This window comes from Rhyacophila brunnea, unplaced genomic scaffold, assembly GCF_057557595.1.
Source record: "Rhyacophila brunnea isolate RB1 unplaced genomic scaffold, BYU_Rbru_1.0 scaffold_16, whole genome shotgun sequence".
In the NCBI taxonomy this organism is placed as follows: domain Eukaryota; kingdom Metazoa; phylum Arthropoda; class Insecta; order Trichoptera; family Rhyacophilidae; genus Rhyacophila; species Rhyacophila brunnea.
In genome coordinates this window covers 24,482,951-24,502,851 of record NW_028232816.1, presented here as the reverse complement: position 1 = coordinate 24,502,851, position 19,901 = coordinate 24,482,951, and the positions used below count along the sequence as shown (strand labels likewise).

At 32.9% G+C, this 19,901-nt stretch overlaps 2 protein-coding genes across 2 annotated transcripts in view; one reads left to right on the top strand and one right to left on the bottom strand.

Moving 5' to 3' along the window:
• The window catches only part of nompA (no mechanoreceptor potential A), a 36,733-nt gene extending 17,672 nt beyond the window's left edge, over positions 1 to 19,061 (bottom strand). Inside the window, exons 1-7 of the mRNA XM_085943974.1 lie at positions 18,986 to 19,061; positions 16,009 to 16,094; positions 9,686 to 9,947; positions 4,346 to 4,627; positions 3,431 to 3,563; positions 2,732 to 2,883; positions 674 to 979 (exon numbers count right to left, since the gene is read on the bottom strand). Coding sequence (XP_085800100.1) covers positions 674 to 979; positions 2,732 to 2,883; positions 3,431 to 3,563; positions 4,346 to 4,627; positions 9,686 to 9,947; positions 16,009 to 16,094; positions 18,986 to 19,061 — 1,297 coding nt within the window. The remainder of the gene's footprint in view (positions 1 to 673; positions 980 to 2,731; positions 2,884 to 3,430; positions 3,564 to 4,345; positions 4,628 to 9,685; positions 9,948 to 16,008; positions 16,095 to 18,985) is intronic.
• On the top strand, positions 6,500 to 8,492 carry Atg13 (Autophagy-related 13). The gene has a single exon (XM_085943759.1). It carries the CDS (start codon positions 7,105 to 7,107, stop codon positions 8,353 to 8,355), a length of 1,251 nt encoding a protein of 416 aa, XP_085799885.1. The 5' UTR covers positions 6,500 to 7,104; the 3' UTR covers positions 8,356 to 8,492.
• Positions 19,062 to 19,901: the final 840 nt, after the last annotated feature.

The following is a 19,901-nucleotide window of genomic DNA, read 5'->3' as shown; positions in this document are numbered from 1 at the left end:
TGCGTGATTGCAAGGTGCGGCTGAAGCAATTTATAAGCCATTATTATTTTTTTGCGTTTTAGTATTCAGATACCTACCTAATTAACATGCTTTATTTTCATAAATAACAAATATCAACTGTAAAAATGTAAACACAGGCTGGAATGTTGGATTATTACATAGGCCCCCTTTTCAACATTGTATCATAAGTCCAGAGAAAGGGATATGAAACCGAATGAATGAATAATATGTGTCTAAATATTATTTTAAATATATGCATACGTAGATATAATTCATTCAATAATAGCAATATTTATATGTCAGTAGATTTTAAACTCCACCGTCAGTCAATTGTTATAATAATATGTGACCTATGTGATGCAGGTCTGACACGTGAAGAATAAATAATTGGCTGGATTTTGTGCATCTCCTATGTACTCCTATGACTGACTTAAGTAATGACGTTGAAGTAATTCCTAGATTACATTGTAGTTTTTTTAGCCAATTCATGTTGATTTAGACAGCTCCCGATGAATTAAACATTTGCATAATTATGTGTGTAAAAAGGGGTCAGGTCAGCCTGGTTAAACTAGTAATATTTTGATAATAATTAGTATGAATAATGTGAATTCTGAAAGCAGCAGGGATTTGTCAGAATGATGTTAAAAACAAATATGTATGTATTGAAACTAACGCATCAAATTCTCATAGTAATCGTAGTCTGCGTCGTAGATGATTCGCATGCCGTCCCGCTGGTTGAACCGACTGAGTCTGCAGGTCCTGAAGCGGTCGCTGTAGACGGCAGACCGGCACTGGAAGCTGGTCTGCCTGAGGCACTCGTCCAGGCACTCGCTCAAAGACCTCCCCGTGATCTCGGAGTGGAACTCTCCACCGAGCCTGCTGTTCCTGTATCGCTGGAACGCGGTGTCGGGCCTTCTTCCGTTTGAGAAAAGGTGGGACGTGACGGAGTTGTCAGGGTATTCCGAACCGCGAGCTAGATATAAAGGGAAACGGGAATAAATGCTAGCGGAATGGAAGCGTTTTCATTAATAAGCAGTGGTGCCTTAAATGAAAATGATATTAATTAACTGGAGGAAGAAGGTTCTGTAGACTCAGCAATATATTGTCACCCTGATTCTATATTATCTAGTGCGATTTATTCCAAATGTATATACTATGTAATATTACCTGATGTTAGTACCTAAACACGACAGAGTAGGAATCAGAATAAATATAGCAAAGTGTTTTTGGTGAATCAAAATATAACAGTAAGCAGTATCGTTTTCACAATTAATAATCTCGGAACCTTTTTATAAATATTATAAATCATAACGGAACCCTTAAGTATTTGAACGTGGCATGAAAAAAAATAAGTTCAAGTTCGGTTCCTTCGCAAAAATGTATTATATTTCTCCATTGCTGAAGGCCCCACATTGAGTCGCTGTAAATATGTCCGATCCTAATAAAATCATATTTTGAGTAACACAAACCGAGGTTTGTATTACTTAATACATTTTTACGAGACATGGATGTTAGCCACTTGCTCAACCTATTAGGTCGATACCCTGACTAAACACACAAATTGAAAAACAATATGTGTATTTTCCAGACCCAGGATTCCAACGACGCTATAGGCCGACGCTTAAGCCGCTTTAATGTTATACATATGTCTAAGTTTTTTTCATTATAGTGATAAACATACGTTACGTGGTTTTATAAATAATATTATGTTGGCTATGCATTTTTAGATAACCTTGAAATGTTTGTTAATCGAAATCTATCATCCAAAAATAAATGTCAAAAACGCTTGCGGCAGTTTAAAAAAATTAACAAGGCCTTTCATTGTAATACCACTAGGTTTTTAAATGCAAACGCAAGGACAAGTGATAATTACCCATATCTTTACATATAATTTTAAATTATTGTGACTAATGGTCGACTTTTAATAAAATAATAATAATTTGAACCGCTTTATCTGGAATAGTCGTTAACTGTGATAAAATTTTTTTTAGCCAGTATTTTTTTAATATTTTTATCAAATTCATTTATATTATTAAACTCTAAGATCATAATTACACTACCAACCCACGCGGAACCCTTAATTATTGTATGTCGTAGAAATTTCAGATACGCTGGACGGTGTTGAAACACGAATATTACTCGGATTTTTTTATTGCTAATAACTGTTTTAAAACATCGATAGAATAAAAAAAGGGTGACAATATTATAATATGCTGATGTCTGATGAAGAATGTTGAAATTGCATAATTATTGTGCACAATGACATAGCTGCTTGTTAGTTGCTTGTTACTTGAGGTTCCAAGTGGATACTGTAGCCTGTCAGGCCTATATAGGGCGGTACCTTTGTCGTAAATTATATTCTAGTTAAATTGGTCTACATATAGATTATCGATTATTACATCTATATATAACTATTATATATTATTTAATATTCAATAGGTACTAATAAATGTACGCTAATAAAATACATTTATTTGCACCTCGTGAAGAAACAAAAATATTATGTAGGTACATCGCCGGATTTAAGACGTAATTAAATATTTACATTTTGTGTTACTTACCAGATATTTTATTTTTGATAGTATTTAAAATACAAATGGCCAATATTAGTAACGTAAGCATATACTTAAGTATAGTGAAACAAAGTCGACAGAGAGTTATTGGTTAACCACAGATTATGGTTAAAACAAGGTGAAGGTTATGAACAATTAATAATAAAAAAATCGTTTAATATACTTACGATTGTCAAGGCAGACTAGATCGTAAAAGTGGTGCGTTGGACTGCTGGCCACCGTGATGTCGTCTTTCTGGGAGACGGAATCTTCCTCGGAAAGGATGCACTGTCTTGTTGCTTCGTCGAACTCCACTGAACGGCAGAAGTATCTGAATAAATTGATTAGTATTAAAAAAACGTGTTAAATTTTTCATTTATGTACATGCTAAAGAAAGATTTTCCTGAAAGAAAGTCGGCTTATAAAATGTCGTGTGTTCTAGGTTCGAATCCTGGATTTACTAAAACTTTTGAAATGTGGTCATTTCTAACTATAATTTAACAAATAAGTGCAACAATTAGGCTTTATACTGAAATGAAATAACATGTACCTACTAACTAATATTAATTGCCTTCCAACAGATAAGTTTGTAGGTCTGTAACTATACTTCACGCATTTGCTAAATAATTTAAAATGTCATAATAGTAATAATGTAGGTATATACTTAGTCAAAATTCTTTGGTTTACATGAATTATCAAAACAATAGTATATACCTACTTATATATTATTTTCTCAAAATCACATTTTTTCTTGAACTAAAATTAATAAGAGCCAATATGTTAGGCGAGAGACTAATAATAATATCTCGTAAGCCAGGATTCAAGAGAATCAATGAACTACACAAGCAACTAACTACAGATAAATATTTATGACTTACTTCTCAGCTCTTAGGCACATGTCTTGACATTCTTCCAGGGTCATGTTTGAGAAGATGTCCACCTCGAAGGGTCCTCCAAGTCGTTTGTTTTCTTCTTTGACGAACACTGCCAGACCATCGCAACGACGCTCAGCTGGTAAAGAATACGTAGGCATAGTTATATTATTTTTTCAAATCCGTATCTACTCAACCAAGCTGTATCTCATTTTTAGTTTTGCAAGATTTAATAATTTAAAGTATTTTATCCGGATTTTTATAAATGTTTTTATGTGTTTATGTATTGAGTGGTTATATTATCCATAAAGGATATATGTCTCATAGCAATTAAACATACCTAACGTTGTTATGTAAATCCGAGAAGTATATTGTATCTAAACAAAAGAAATTCTAGTATGGACATGGATTGGTAAAAAAATAGTTAATTGGCTTGTCTTTTGTTAAAAAATGCCGCCATTATTTAAAGTCGGTATTTTAATTTCGTATTCGTTTCAAATTATTCTTGATTCATAAAACATGGTTGCATCCATATTTTTTTTATGCAAGCTAATTTGCGGAAACTATGACGTGATTGAATACAAAAAAGCAACCTTCATGATTGGCCGCAATAATTTATTGTTTGTACGAAATTCGAATGTATTAGCAAAAAAAAATCGTGCACCTAGAAAACTGCCATTACATTACATTAAAATTTGACATGGCGTTCTCGATAGCTAAACAAAATGCCACCGGAATGATAATAATTATCTACTCTATTGTAGAAATGTGTATTATGCCCCAAAAAAGACACTGTCTACGAACATTTTACACACGGTTATACGTTTGAGTTTCGCAAGACGCCGCTGCGCCGCCCTCGCGCGACCACTACGTTCTTGCACTAAATATCTCCTAAGCACAGTTTTGTGATAAAACCCTTACCTGTAAGGCATGTATTTTCCAAATAATCTGAATTCGGTTCATCTTCTAGCATTTCTGGATGCGTCCTCCTGGTGAATCGGCTGAGGGAGCAACTCCTGAGCGAAGAGTCGAATGACGCCGAGCGGCATACGAAGCTGAACTCCTCGAGGCATTTGTCTTCGCACTCTGTCCTGTTGGACGCTATGACCTCCTTCAGGTCGGCTGATGGCAGTTTCAATTTCTTCCGAGGATGGCGCTCGAACACGTATCGACGGCTGGGACATTGCCGCTCTGGACGATCAGCTAAAACATAATAATATTACTGTTTAGATATTTTCTATTGCTCATAACGGATTTCAGATGTCAGATTTAATTTACCTGTCATAAAATATAATTAAGAGCATACATCAGTGAAACGGCAAATAATTTTCAACAATAGGGGGACGTAATTTCGCACTCGTTGCCAATCGGAGAGCGATAGTCGAGCTGCGAGCACGTCAATTTGTTTTGTGATGGCGTCGGAGGAATATACTTTTAAATCTTGTAAAGATTACTAAAAAACGTTGCGCATTTACTCGAAAAAGAAAACATGTCAATGGATATATTTATTATTATTATTACTAATATAACAATAAACATACCATTAAATGGACGCATGTTGAATTTTTATGACAAATTATGTTTTGTTCGTCACGCGTCGTTTGCACAATCTGCGCGTCGCGTAGTCACGATCTTTTTAGACCATGCCCCAGCTGAAGTAAGTATAGTCTTAATGCAAATTGCAAAAAGAGCATCTAAACTAATGCGATAGAAAGAGACATACGTCTGAATTGTGAGAAAGAGATAATATGAAAGTAAGTGGTGCGATCAAGACCGGCTTCCTTGTAGGCTGAAAGAATGTATAGAAAATTAATACATACTCGTATGATTTCAGTGCTCGAAATGGAACGGAACGCACCGGAGCGCCGTTCCGACTCGTGACATTTGTAAAATTATCGCTCCGTCTCGTGGAAAAAATATGTTGTCCGTCTGAGCTAGATAGGCCATAGAATATAAAATCTGACACACTTATCTTTATAAAATACACATAAGATTTGATTACTATGTAAATATCTTTAGAAAATTTGTCGAGCGCTCCGGTTCGTAAACTTTTCCATTTCGAGCGCTGTATGATTTTAATTAAGTTTTGAAGTATTACCCGATCATTTTATAGATAACACAAATAGTAATTAATGGTGAATATGAAACCGTATTAGACCGTGTTAGATTATGTTGGCAAAATATGTATTTCCCTTTTACCTACCTACTGTAATATTGTCAATCTCACACGGTAGCAGACGGTGACATCAGCGGAATTTATTAGCGTCGTAAAGGGAAGGTTAAGTAAGTGGAGAGGAGGGTCGTACCTGTCGATTTTTTATTTAGATACCTATATGTATTTGATCAGATGTTTTTGAATTAATATTTTGTGCTGTGAGTAGTAAATAAGTAGGTACCTAACTACTTAATAAAATTTTAATTCAATTTCCCTGTAAATAATTAAACAGTCTGCATAACTACAATCCATACAATAAAAAATATGAATATGTATATACTTATACAATAATAGAGAGACTGAATAAATTAATAATTATTTGTTGTCCACGGATAGCGAGCACAAAGTCCGAACAGTTCAATAATAAACAAATACGAAAGCTTTGCGCGCCAACGCCCATAGACAAGGTATGTACTTGAATTGGTATTGCGACGTGGTTAACGGTGGTGGTCCATTGGAGTTTCTATAATCTATATTATACCAGGTAGCTACATTAATTATTATTTAGAATAATTAGAACTGATGATAAATTGATTCAAAAGATTTTAATATCACCCCCCATCGAGGTAAAATGAGCAATGCAAAACAACAAATCATTACGGTAATGACATGAACACATACAGACATTGAGCCGAATAATAATATTTTGTATGTATTTTCGCTTACACTATTCAATGACAAAAAAATAATGAAACCATCACCGTGACGAGTTCGCGTTGAAATGAGAGAAAAATTTAAATTACTCATTTTGATTCAGTATTATTTTGTACCTGAATCGAGTTGCACAATATTTTATCGAATAACCTTAAATTTTAAAAAAAAGTAATAAAAATACCATAAAAATTCATAATATGTGAAAACTAATAATAATACCTAATATGAAGTCATACGGATTTTTAATTTTATCTATTACTTTAAAGAAATATAGTAGCCGTGTATGAATTGGTTTTATTCAATAGCCTTAATTCAAATGAAAAAAAACTTACTTGTGCATGGAACTTGAGTTACGTCAAAGTTCTGCCGTTTGACAGTTTCATATTTTAATTAGATTTCGTTTGTTTTATTTGAAGTTTTAAACAAAAATAATGCAAATATCGCTTTTAATTAAATGCAAATAATTTTAAAGTACATACAGCAATATTCCGCACCTAATTGTTATGCCGTGTGAAAGAAATAATTCTCATACACACTGAACTTGGGCCGTGTTTTGATTCGACATCTGCGTAGCGCACCCAAATAGTCTGCTGGATTTAATTAAGTCAAAGTATGTCACCAATACATGGTTTTATGGATTATCTGTCTGTAAAATACATTTTTTACTTTTGAAGCATCGAATATTGTGTGACAATCGTGTGGGCGTTGATGTTTTGACTTATTTTTAACCTAACCTTCCTGACCATATTGACGATACGCAGTCGATGGATAAATACGAATTCACCACTTTCTATATGCATGGGTATGAAAGATGGCATCCCCGAAGATGAACCCGCAGGATAAAAAGGACCTAGATAAGTTTACTAAATTCTTGGCCTTGAAATCTGCGCAAATCATTGTACAATCCCGGTTGGGAGAAAAAGTTCAAACTCATTGTAATCCTCACACCACAGGCTTAGACTGGTTCAGCCTCGCCGTCAACGACCTACCGGACGTGTCGGCCGAAGCCAAGAAAGCTCTTTATGGTGAATCCGGTATAGTGCGTTTACCACTCTGTGTTGAAATTTCCTTACGAACTGTCGATGGAGACCAGATGATCTTGGAGACGTGGACTCTCGGTTTGATATCTGATCAGTGCGACCCATCCGCTAAAGTGAAATGTACCGTTTATAATCGAATGGGTAATTTATTAAAATCATTAATATCAGTGACGAGAGTGACTCCTGCGTATAAACTGTCAAGAAGACAAGGCCCCGATTCATATGTGATATACTACAGAATTTATATGGGGGAGCCTCAGCTTCATAACTTAGGAGATGGATACAAGGAAGGCCGTGTCGGCCAATTAATTACACCTGTCGGTATTCTGTACATGTCAGTTGTATATCGTACGCAAATGACTATAACACCGATGCAATCGCAGCAAGATACCTCGATTATGGTTAAAAGTGACCACTTTCATACAGATCTGAGTCCTAAACATGTAAGATGTAGATATAACGAGAAAAAGAAAGTTAATTTAGATAAGCCGATGAAAGCAGGTGCTTTCGTTGATGTTTCAACAGTTAAACAATATAACAATACAAAATTTGTAATACCAGACGAGACACCATTTGGCTGGCTTTTAGAAGATTCCCGGAAGAAAACTGAAGGTGTTGAACCGACTACTTCGGATGTAGAAGAGGCTCTTTCTTCGGAACGTATAGAAAACGGTCATGACAAAGACGATTCAAAAGAGAATGGTCATCCTATACCGCTTAAGAGAAACTCTATTTGGTCACTTGGACCTGAAGATGATAAGTTAATGAAGGTTTTACATTTCCCTTTCGCAACAACTGACAGAAGTCCCATAGGGGAACTGGCGAATTTCTTTCGCGACTGTTATCATGCCCCACCTCTGCAGACGTTTGACGATAATCTGACGGATATTGAAGTTCTTCCCGGGAGCGAGATACCTGACGTCGTCGCCGACGTCACGTCTCAACTGGAAATGTTCGAAATATCTCTTCAAGAATACGATGAAATGGTGACTTCGCTGTGCCACTCCCCTAATAATAATTAAACTAAAAAAAAAAACTAGATTTATATGCTTTGTTTTTTATACATATTATATAAAAATATATATAAAGACTGATATTGTTTTCCAAAATTGTACTTATGGAAATTATTTGCAAAAATGAAATAAATTTTTCTGCGATTATAAAATTTGTTCTCATTAATTATCAACAAGCAACAGTAATCTTAGAATACAAACAAATGTCAACAATGGTTACATAAACACAAGACTACAGAAATATACATTTAAACCTGCTCTTTCAGATAAGAAATAAAAACAAACATTATTATTCACAATAAGCATGAACATCACTATACCTAAGTACATTTTGTTTTTTACAGTGATTAGTATGACCTAGGTGTCTTATCTTATGAAAGGTATTATCATTTTGACGATATTATTAAGTAAATTATTCATTCATTTAATGGCCAAGGTGCTCTGTGAAGGTTGAAAATGAAAAATTTGGGTTAACTTCGCGAGCTTAGCCTAAATATTCTGTAGCCTTTATAGAAAATACTTGTGTCACGATAGCTTGTATTTTCTTATTTTCTCATCTTTCAATACACAACACAACATTTAACCATAGGATTTCGCTGTCCGTTCGGTACTACACTTCTAATACATTCCGGCATTTAATGGGCTAAGATTGTGGGATTCGTATTATTAAAAATACATAATTTTGAAAGACCTCAAACATAATCTTAAGATTGCATTCTAATACTTAATTACAATTATGTATTAAAAGCCATTAGTTAAAATTTGTCACAATTAAGTATGACTTCTTTAGCATAGTGGTCTATGTGCATGGGTGCGATTCTCGAGATAAGCAGGTTCGATTCTTGCGGGGTGGGTGTCTTATTTTTTTCAAAAAGATTTTTTCTATTGGTAATATATTTTCTCAGAAGTGTATTCAAAATTACGTATGTTAATATGTAAAAAGTATGCAAATAATTGGCAATCTTAGTCTGCAGCTCATGTTTTGACTGTTATAATCGACATAATATCTATTATTATAATAGATTTTTGGGTTGTCACTGCGTGTTCTTCGTCTTTCTTTCCTTGGCGTTTTGGACTTGTTGCAGAGGACAATCTCAAGAGAACGAGGATGGCCTCTGCAATGAGTCTGAAACATCGAGGAAAGAAGGAATAAAAACAAGTGGTGACAACTCAAAAATCTATTACGATATCAAATCTTGGAAGTCCCAAACATTATAATATATCTATTAAGTATTACTACTTATATAAATAAAATTTTAACAGCAGAAGTAGGTAACTACCTGGACAATCAGTCTTCAATGAATTTATAATGAAGAAAATAAAAAGTTTTTACACTTACATTTGAGACATATCTCGGAGAAGTGCACACTATTTGGTACCAGCATCAGGCTGCCGATGCCTTCCGGTGCCGCCTGTTCTCTGGTCAGGTAGCAGGTGGACTCTTCATATTCTGGTGCACCGCTGAACGATGCAATTCGACTCCCCGGTTGGAAGTCAAATGAGCTGCAGGCTCGGACCAAGTTGTTGGAGGCCGTCCGGTCCCTTAGGCAGAGATCTTGACACTTTTCTAGGACTCGAAAGGGAGGCGCTGTATCCCGGACCTGAGAGCAGTGCATCATAGCAATCATTGTAAGTATTAAGGACATGGACAAAAAAAAACAGTTTATAGCTGTCAAAATGTTACAAAAATAACACAAAACCAATTTTAATCGCTCTTTTCCTAGGTAATTTTAATAAAGTTCACAACCGGTGCCATAAAGCATTTAAATAATAGTTTTGTTTAATTGGTTTGGAGCATATTATGTCAACGTATTCTTTCACCTTCGTGAGAATGTTCCATTTCTCATTAAATGACAATGTTTTTCTTTACCAAAACATTATTTAAACGGGCGTAAAATTATACAATCGCATTGCTGTAACCTTGGTATGGGCACTTCAGACATGTATTTGGAATTCATTTTAATGATTGCAATGCATTGAATTAAATATTCACACATCCATGCCACATAATTAGGATTTTTAATTTTAGTAGATGTTTTGCATAATATGTAAGATGTAAAATGTGGAAATAAAAATGTAAAACCGGGAATTAAATATATTAAAATGTTTTAAAATGAAACAACACTATAGACACTACAATATGTAAATAGAGAGAAAATGTGAATTCCAGGTAAACAAAATTGGGGTTCCACTGTTGTAGTAAGTATTGACAATGAATTGTCTATTAAAAGCGTTCTATTTAATTGAGATTCAAATATTTAATGTTCAGAGCTCATAATAATACCTCTAAAATCCTGTGAGGTCTTTTGACATAAAAAAATCACATTTATTCTGCGCAAATGTTTTATTTACATAGTTTTGACTGGAATATTTGTGTTTTAGTGTTTTTCAAATTATGAAGACAGTAGCCTTATTTGTATACCTACATAAAAGATTTAAAGTCATTGATTAGGTTAATGTGTTTTTTATAAGTGTGCTCACATAGTCAGACTCGCAAAACAGTTTTTCTAAATCTTTAAAAGTTAAATTCATTCAATATATTTTTGTGGAACACATAATATGTCGCTTAGTCACCAAACCCGCTCTGGGTTTTTTTTTTTCAATAAAATTAGTTTTGAATGTATGTATTGTGCTATATTGATAGGTCTACCAGCCTATCGAGGTGCGAGTTTTAAATTATGCACTGTTTCGTCAAAAAATGAAAATGAATATTGACTTGAGTCACCAAATCCGCTCTAGGATAAATAATAGGTTACTATATCCGTTCTATATAGCCGACCAATCAGACTTCGTGATTCAAACCATGATTTATTTTTTAGCATACGTTTAAATCGCTATACAAACATCACCACTACTACTCATCAGCGACATCTTGGCTACGTGTTAAAACTGTGAACTAACATGCTCCGCCCATTTTTAACCGCACTTCCATTATAAACTAACAAGCTCCTCACATTTAGTAGACAACAGCGCCTAGAAGCGTAGCCAAGAAGATGTTGCAGAAGAGTAGCATTAACATCATCGTACATGCATAAAATAGTTTTTCGTTTTACTCGGAACTCAAAAAAACCTCCGGAGCAGGTCTAGCGACTAAGCAACTCATACATGACCATATTTTACAACGTTTTTATTAGGTCGTATTCTTATTTATCCAGTGGTTGTTTGTCTGGTACAAATCTTGCAATCGATTTTTAATTAACTTCCTAGCTAGACATTTGAAACTTTTAGAATATATCAGAACACGATGCCAATACATTTTTTTAATACTTTTAGCCATCTTTAAGTAGAATTAAATTCATTTTCAGTTAATTCTGTTTTGTGTGAAAAGTTATTTAGGAAGAAATCCGTAATCCAATCCACTATTATTGGTTGCTAGCGTCCTAACAACTAAATTATTAATATATTTCTATGCGTTACTATGGAAATCAATGACAGTGTCAAAATGACATTTCAGTATTATTTCTATCAAATACAATTTTTTTTGTCAAGTCAAGTTTATATGATTCAACAGAAAATTTAAAAACGTTGTGTATAAAAAGTTCTTTTTATTTTGTAATTATTTAGGATTAATGTGGGCCTTAATTTGTTAAATAGTTGGTTGTAGTAGTGACACCAAAAGTTTAATGGTTGAGGCATCTATTTCCAAATATTGAATTTAATATTTGTGGTAAAAGGTATTTTCTATTTTCAAGCGTAGGTTTTTACGTTAGTTTAATTTTTTCCATAGTACATACCTATTGCAGTTACAAATTAGAGCAATATGCTCTAAATTAGAGCAAAATAAAATTGGACATTTTGGAATTTATCATTCTGTAAGTCATTAAGCAAAGATTTTTTTTGTATGCCTCCGACAGATGTTCATTCCATAATATATATTCCATATTATTATCAGGGGCAGGTTTAAGTATTCGGGGGCACTATTTACAGAAAACTTAGTTCTCAATAATTACAAGATAAAAAGAACCTTTTATATACTTACCACGTTTTTAAATTTTCTGTTGAATCATATAAACTTGACAATTCTATGTATTAATAATTTAGGACAAATAAGGCAATAGTCAACAAATCATTTTTTTGCTATTTTGCAACAAACAAACAAATATAGAATACTGAAATGTCATTTTGATTTCCATAGTAATGCAGCACGTATATATTAATAATTTAGTTGCTAGGACCACCCCCTTATCAACCAATAATAGTGGATTGGATTACGGATTTCTTCCGAAATAACTTTTCATACAAAACCGAATTAACTGAAAATGAATTCAATTCTACTTAACACATTGATCGCTAACTAGCTTTACATAAAATAGTTAAAAATGATTATTTGTTTCTAAGGTATTATTTGATAATATGTTATGAAAGAATATAATGTATTTTTTCATTTTGATGATTTTTTTACGTAAATATTGGTTATTATGATGTGCCGGCCTCATGTGTCCGTCGCGGCGCCAACAAGTTAATTTATTATATTGCGCCGGGCCGGCCATTTCCCCGGTCACCTGTCCATATGTGTTGACGAGAGCATGGTGCCATTTCGAGGTCGAATTATATTTAGATAGTATAATAAACAGAAAAGGCACAAATACGGAATAAAAGTTTTCAAATTGGGTAGTATAATACCTGGATACACGTAAAATGGAAATATATGTATACATACATTATAATCATTATTGTAATTCTATTTTTTTATTATTTACATAATTTTTTTAACTTACATTTTTATAATCTATTTAATTTTTATGTCAATAAAAATACATTTACAATAATTTAAAAGGAAGACTTTTTTTTTCATTATGTACATTCTTTACATTAGTCAGCCTATATTTTGTGACTGGGAAGAAATATTTTCAGGCCAAGTGGCAGTAATATACAGAAGGGCCATGCCGGTCACCGGGTATCGAAAAATTCACTGCGCGCGTGCCCGCCAGCGTTGTAGAACAACCATAAGGTAGGTCTTCTTTGCTGGTCACCGGTAACCCCCATGGCGATCAACGTGTTAAAGATGGCTAAAAGTATTAAAAGAATGCATTGGCATCGTGTCCTGATATATTCTAAAAGTTTCAAATGTCTAGCTAGTCGGGAAGTAAGTTATAAATCGATTGCAAGATTTGTACTGGATAAACAACCATCGGACAAACAAGAATACGAGCTAATAAAAACGTTGTAAAAATAGCTTGAAATCCAGCAATTCATAATCATTATTTTGTTCAAAATCACAATTTTAAATGGACTTATTCAATATCATGCAATTTTTCTTCATCTCTACAATTACATGTAAATTGTCACTTAAATCAATAACCCCAAGAGCAATTTAATTGATTTCTTTCTCTTTTCCAATTCTACAACTAATAATGTAAGTACAACAGATCAAGGCTCTCAGGTTATAGACTATTAATTAATTCCACAATACATTTTTGTGTCCTTTCAAAAATAGATTTCAGTAAGTATTATTGAATTTAATTTTTTTTCCTCGCATATCTTTTGAATAAATTGTAATCATGATAATCTGTAAACTCATTCATGATCATAAATTAAGGAGTCTAATTATAAAAACCAATAACTTCACTATTCAATATTAGTGATAAATGACATTTTTGTGCGTAAAGTTTAACTAAATGGTTGGAACATTGGTTTTTCTTGCTATTGCATTTACTATTCAAATAAAACAATACAGTATACTCTCAGTAATCCGCCACTCGATTATCCGACTACTATAATCCGCCGTTATTTTTACTAGTTGAAAGCACAAAATCAAGTTCTATAATTCGCCGGTATTTGATTGTCAAATTCAGTAGTCCGCCGCGTACAAGTATACAACGCAGATGAGACGGGTTTATTTTGGAAACTTCTCCTTCGTAAAACGTACATTCATCGCGAAGAAAGTAATGTACCAGGGAGGAAAGTGCCCAAGGACTGAATCACAATTATTATGCCGTGCTCCAATGCAACCGGGATACACAAAATGAAGCTTTTGGTCATAGGGAAAGCCAGGAATCCTAAGCCATTCAAGAATATCTGCCTCACTGAACAACTGGTTGTGTCAAGTGATTTACTGTTTAATATTTAGTTATTACTCGATTTTAATTTGTAAATAAAACCGTAATTTGCTAGTACAGATTTCTTAAACCTGTTTTAATTCTTACCATATCGTCTCTGTTCTGGCAGAATACACTAACTGGAGTAAACTAGTTTTGAGTAATTTGACTTTGAAGTTGTTAAAATGTTTAAAATCGTCTATCATGTGAGTTTATTAAGTAATCGTAAAAAGGATGACTTTAAAATAAAGACTATTTATTTATTAAGAAGGTTTCCAGACGGTAAAGTTTGAAATAAGGAACATTTTGGTATAACTAACTCAATATGTCATTTTTTCGAATTAGTGTTTTCTGCCAGAACAGTGACGATATTTTGTATGTAATAGTATGCACTATAATCCGCCGCTTTCACTGATTGGACACTTATCTGGTTTTTGGGGTGCCGGATTACTGAGAGAGTACTGTATTCCCATTTCTATTAGTTGATAAATCCCTCCAATAATCGGTTACTGTAAATCCTTTGTTTTAATGATTTTGTCACATTTTAGAAGTTATAAATCATTACATATTGTGTGTAATTTCAAATAGAATATCGAATATATCAGAACACGATGCTAATGCATTTTTTAAATACTTTTAGCCATCTTTAAGTAGAATTGAATTCATTTTCAGTTAATTCTGTTTTGTATGAAAAGTTATTTCGACACCATTATTTGTTGTTAGGGGTCTGGGGTCCTAGCAACTAAATTATTAATATATACGTGCGTTACTATGGAAATCAATGTGACATGTCAAGTACAAATTTTTTTGATTGTTTTAGCTAGTCAAGTTTATATGGTCCAATAGAAAATTTAAAAACGTAGGTATATAAAAAGTTCTTTTTATCTTGTAATTATTTACTTATAATAATATACTTATATGAATTTTTTGAATTTGGGGGCTCATTATTAGTACTCCTTTGAGTATTCAGAGTATCTATATGTAAATCTATCCTTGAATATTATAGAATATGTATCTACCCATTTTTTGGAAGATTTTAAGTAGACTTAAAAATAAACGCCTTATTATTTTAATGTAGGGTATCATAGTAGAAGTTACTCATTCATATTTGTATAGTTTGAAGAAGAAATAGTTTTGGCAACTTGTTCAATAATTATTATCATAAATGGTACATTGCATTTATTAAGTTTCTGATTTCAATATAATAGTATCTATTACAAAACTCATAATATTAAAGTCAATCATAATAATGGGAGATGAAAACAATTGTAATACAGTTCTTTGAAATTTGACTCATAGATGTCATTGACAATAATTATAGAATTATAATGTACCTATACGACTAATACATTTTTATTTATGATACCAACCTGCCTTGTACATTAATTGTTTAATAAATAATCTATTTTTATGATACAGCCTTGCATATTATTGAATATAAAATAGTCATATTATGATACTCAATTGATTCAGGCACCTGTTCTGAAGGCAGTAGATCTTTTAAATATATTTGTTTACTTATAGAAATATTGGCTCTTGTCAAAGCATAATCCGTTTTATATTAGTATTGCTCAATAGCATTTAGGAGTATGAATGAAGTATTTAATATGAAGTTACTACTTACCACATCGTCATCGAATCCTTGTAATTGTTGATTTGGTAATCTTTCATACATTACTCTACCAGCCCCTTGGTTACACGTCGTTTGACCTATGAGAATTTGAAATATTATATATTTAATCCATATTATACAATCCTATTAGAGACATAATTAAAATTAATACCTAACTATGCAATTCATTGGCCAGTGCGAATGTGTTGATTGAAAGATAAACTTCCAATTAAGTATAAAAATGAGCCTTTGGTTATTATTGAATGATGTACTCATTTTTATGAGAAATTTTTTGAATCACATTTATGGCGTTGAGTTTTATTCGACTGCAATGAATTTTTCTTTGGATAATTGATCACTGCCAGAGGCGAGTTAACCTGTCAAAGCATGTATGTCGCGTCAGGCCTTGGACGAGTTAACTCGTGCGTTCTTGTAAATTAAATGTAATGTAAATTGAATTATATGTTTGTGTATAGTTTCTAAACAATATTTACTATTTTAGTGTGAAAATATTCACAATAAACTCGAGAAACATGTTGATTTGGTAAGTTTAAACAAATATTTATCATTCTGTTCTTATTTCATATTTTTTGAGGAATTTATTTTATTCCAAAAATATCTGGTCGACAATTATTGTCCACCTAGTAAAATTTGGCTGGCAGTGAAAAGGTGAAGTGCGGTACCATGGTAGTTCTATTAGGCGTATCTAGCAACAGAATATGAACAATGTATAATTTCATAGAATTTTCTGATAATTTATGTTCTAAAATGGTAAGTATATAAATTAATCAATATTAGATTTAAAAACATAAAAAAAAATGGTAGATACTGTTCGGTTATCAGGAATACAGTGGAAAACACATTTTGAAAATAGCCGATATACCGGATTATTTGTTAGTTTGGGTTAGTTTAGGTTAGGTTAGGTTAGGTTAGGTTTGATTAGGTTAACCTAACAAATAATCCAGTTTATCGGCTATTTTCAAAATGTGTTTTCCGCTGTATTCCTGATAACCGAACAGTACCAAAAAATATACATATTTTTTAAATTCAATGGTTACAACAAAAAAAAAATATGTTCGTTGAATAGCCGATTCTTATTTTACTCTATCCACTGTAAGAAGACAGATAGCTAAGTCGGACATGATTTCCTTGTTTATGACATGACATGTTATGTAGCTTTGTATTGATGTATCATTGATGTCTGTAACATCCATAAATTAGTTAATCACGTAGTTTGAATTTATAACACTGTTCTTAAATAACTTGTTTTTTTAATTGATGTCAGTATTAGAACATAGCTCAAAAAATTACAAATCAAACATATTAAATGTTATATAATTAAAATGTCATCAACGCTTGTAAAATATTACACTGTATTGACAAAATGTTAATGCTGGATGGTACTGGGGGGTATAGGGATGGTATTTTTTCTCTTGACCACTGCGCGAGAGAAATGTCAAAGAGGGACAGCATGTATATTCCTGATATATGTCATCCTAAATCGAATCGAGTATTAGTACATTGTATTTTATCGTTATTTATATCAGTAAAATGTGGTATTTAAATTATTAAATTATGTATTTATTCAATGAAGAATTAAAAAGTTATGGAATGTAGCATTCGTTATTGAACACACATAATTTAAAATATTTCAGAAACATATCCATTAGATTAGAAAAAAATATTGAGCAGGACTCGAACCTGCATCCATTGGATTATTAGCAATGTATTTCACCAATTAAGCAACCTGTGCCATATCTAATTCCCTTTAACCCATTCACTGCGTCTAACGCAACTGGTGTGTTATTTGATAACATTTTGGAAGCCTAGTTGTCAGTTACTTAGGTAAGTATGGTTGCATAATTATTGGTAAAGCAGATTTGCCAGAATCCAATAGGTACATGTTTGGGTTCCGCTCTGTACCAATATTTTTTCCACGATGTCGAAAGTGGCAGAATAGTAACACATCTGGTTAATGACTCGTGGGTTTCCGGTTCAAATCCCGATTTTGGCAAAATACACATGTTAGTTTTCAATGTGTGTGTAAACCCATATTATGGAATTAATAGTATGAGTATGTAGCTAACATTTATCGTAAAAAATTCCACATCGGATTGTGGAATCAATAAATAAAAGTATGTTTCTGAGTTGTTCCAAATTATGTTATTATGAGGATCATAGACAGATTTTTCAATAATTCAAATTTTTAACATAGGTAGTGTGACACCCCCGTATGGTCCCCATTTGGGGATGTCTTTGTGTATCTGGAGACGCCCGAATCGGTATCAAAGCCAACAAATAATAAAGCGCTGATTACGAAAATAAATAATGTTAAAAGTCGGCCGGCAACATAGTCTTTGACCGTTGGAGATATGCAACGTCGCCCAAGAAAAAAAACCGTTGGGAATGATTTTTCAAGATGGCGCGGAGATCGCGACAAGCAGCAAAATCGCGAACGCGTACATTTCGCCCTCCGTAGAATTAAATTATTAAAAAATGTAACCATATAGTATAATAAACGTAAATAAACTCGCCGCTTCCATCACAATTCCGGTGCCTTAACTATCCACCTTCATCCCAAATACAGACGATAAAAAAGAAAACAAAACACAAAGTGACAGTTGAATAATTCTCTCACTCAAAATGGAGGGAAGTGATAGTAGGTAAGTATTAAAACATGTATTTTTTTAAGATATAAAAATGTGTGGGTAAGTAGGTATAACATGAAATCTTTTTTAGGTATGTACTTATATCTAAACAAGTTTCGGTATAATGATCATAGTGAAGCTCGATTTGTTATAAATAAAAAAGATTTGAAGTTATACACATTTTTATTTTGAGTTGATAATGGGATACAGAGAGTAGAAGACAGAGCAGAATTGAGGAGACTGAATCGAGATAGTCAAAGGATACTCTGGGCTGTAGCACCACAAAACACGTATTTCAATCATTTATTTTTATAAAGTAAATATGATATTTATTATCTTACCATTGGCCATCATTTTGAGGAGTGTGAGGACAGTGAAGGCCTGCATGACACCAGACGCGTGATGTTTTCTTCTCATTTTTGCAATTATTTTTCTAAAATCTTATTCACTAACGTCGACGCCTCGTTATAACCCGACACACTCAGTCATCTCCCTTACCTGGAAACAAAATAACGATTAGGAGACATGATAATAATTAGAGCTTGTGATTTCTCAGGATTCGAGAATTATTCTATAAATCAAGAATATTTGTTTTTCGAGAATTAGAGATTGTTTTTTTTTTTTTTTTTTGATTTCTCGAGATTCACGAGAGAGATCGACATTATTATGAAATTGAGATAATTTCATAATTTCTTAACGTGGAGAGATTAAAAAAAATCACCGAGAAAATATGTAAGAAATCCCGTTCAGAATTAATTAAAGTCGAGAATTTTCTTGTTTTTTTCTTGCATTGATAAAAACTTTTTATACCGACGACTTTTTAAAATTCCGGTTGAGGTCGGCAGATAATTTTTTTTCGAGAATCTAATTGACTAGTATTATTGAGAAATAAGAATTCTTGAAATTTCGGAAAATTTCAAGATTGAGATTTGAGATTGGCCCTTCCTGATTATATCACGAGATTTCTCGGTTACAGCCTCTAACAGAAATGAATTAATTTAATAATAACGAATAGTGGCAGTTTTCCACGAAGCTGGGGAGGCACTCGCCTCGTCTGAAAGTACAATTAAAAATATACCAAGTCGTATTTTTCACAATACACGTGCGAGCAATCAATCAAAGTTTTTATTAAAACTTAGCAACATAACTATTGTTATATATTTTAATATCAAATGACGGACAGTAAAAAAAAACGCAAGCATGCATTCAAATTTGTCAGAGCCTGCACGTAAGTAATTAAAATCACCACTGATAACG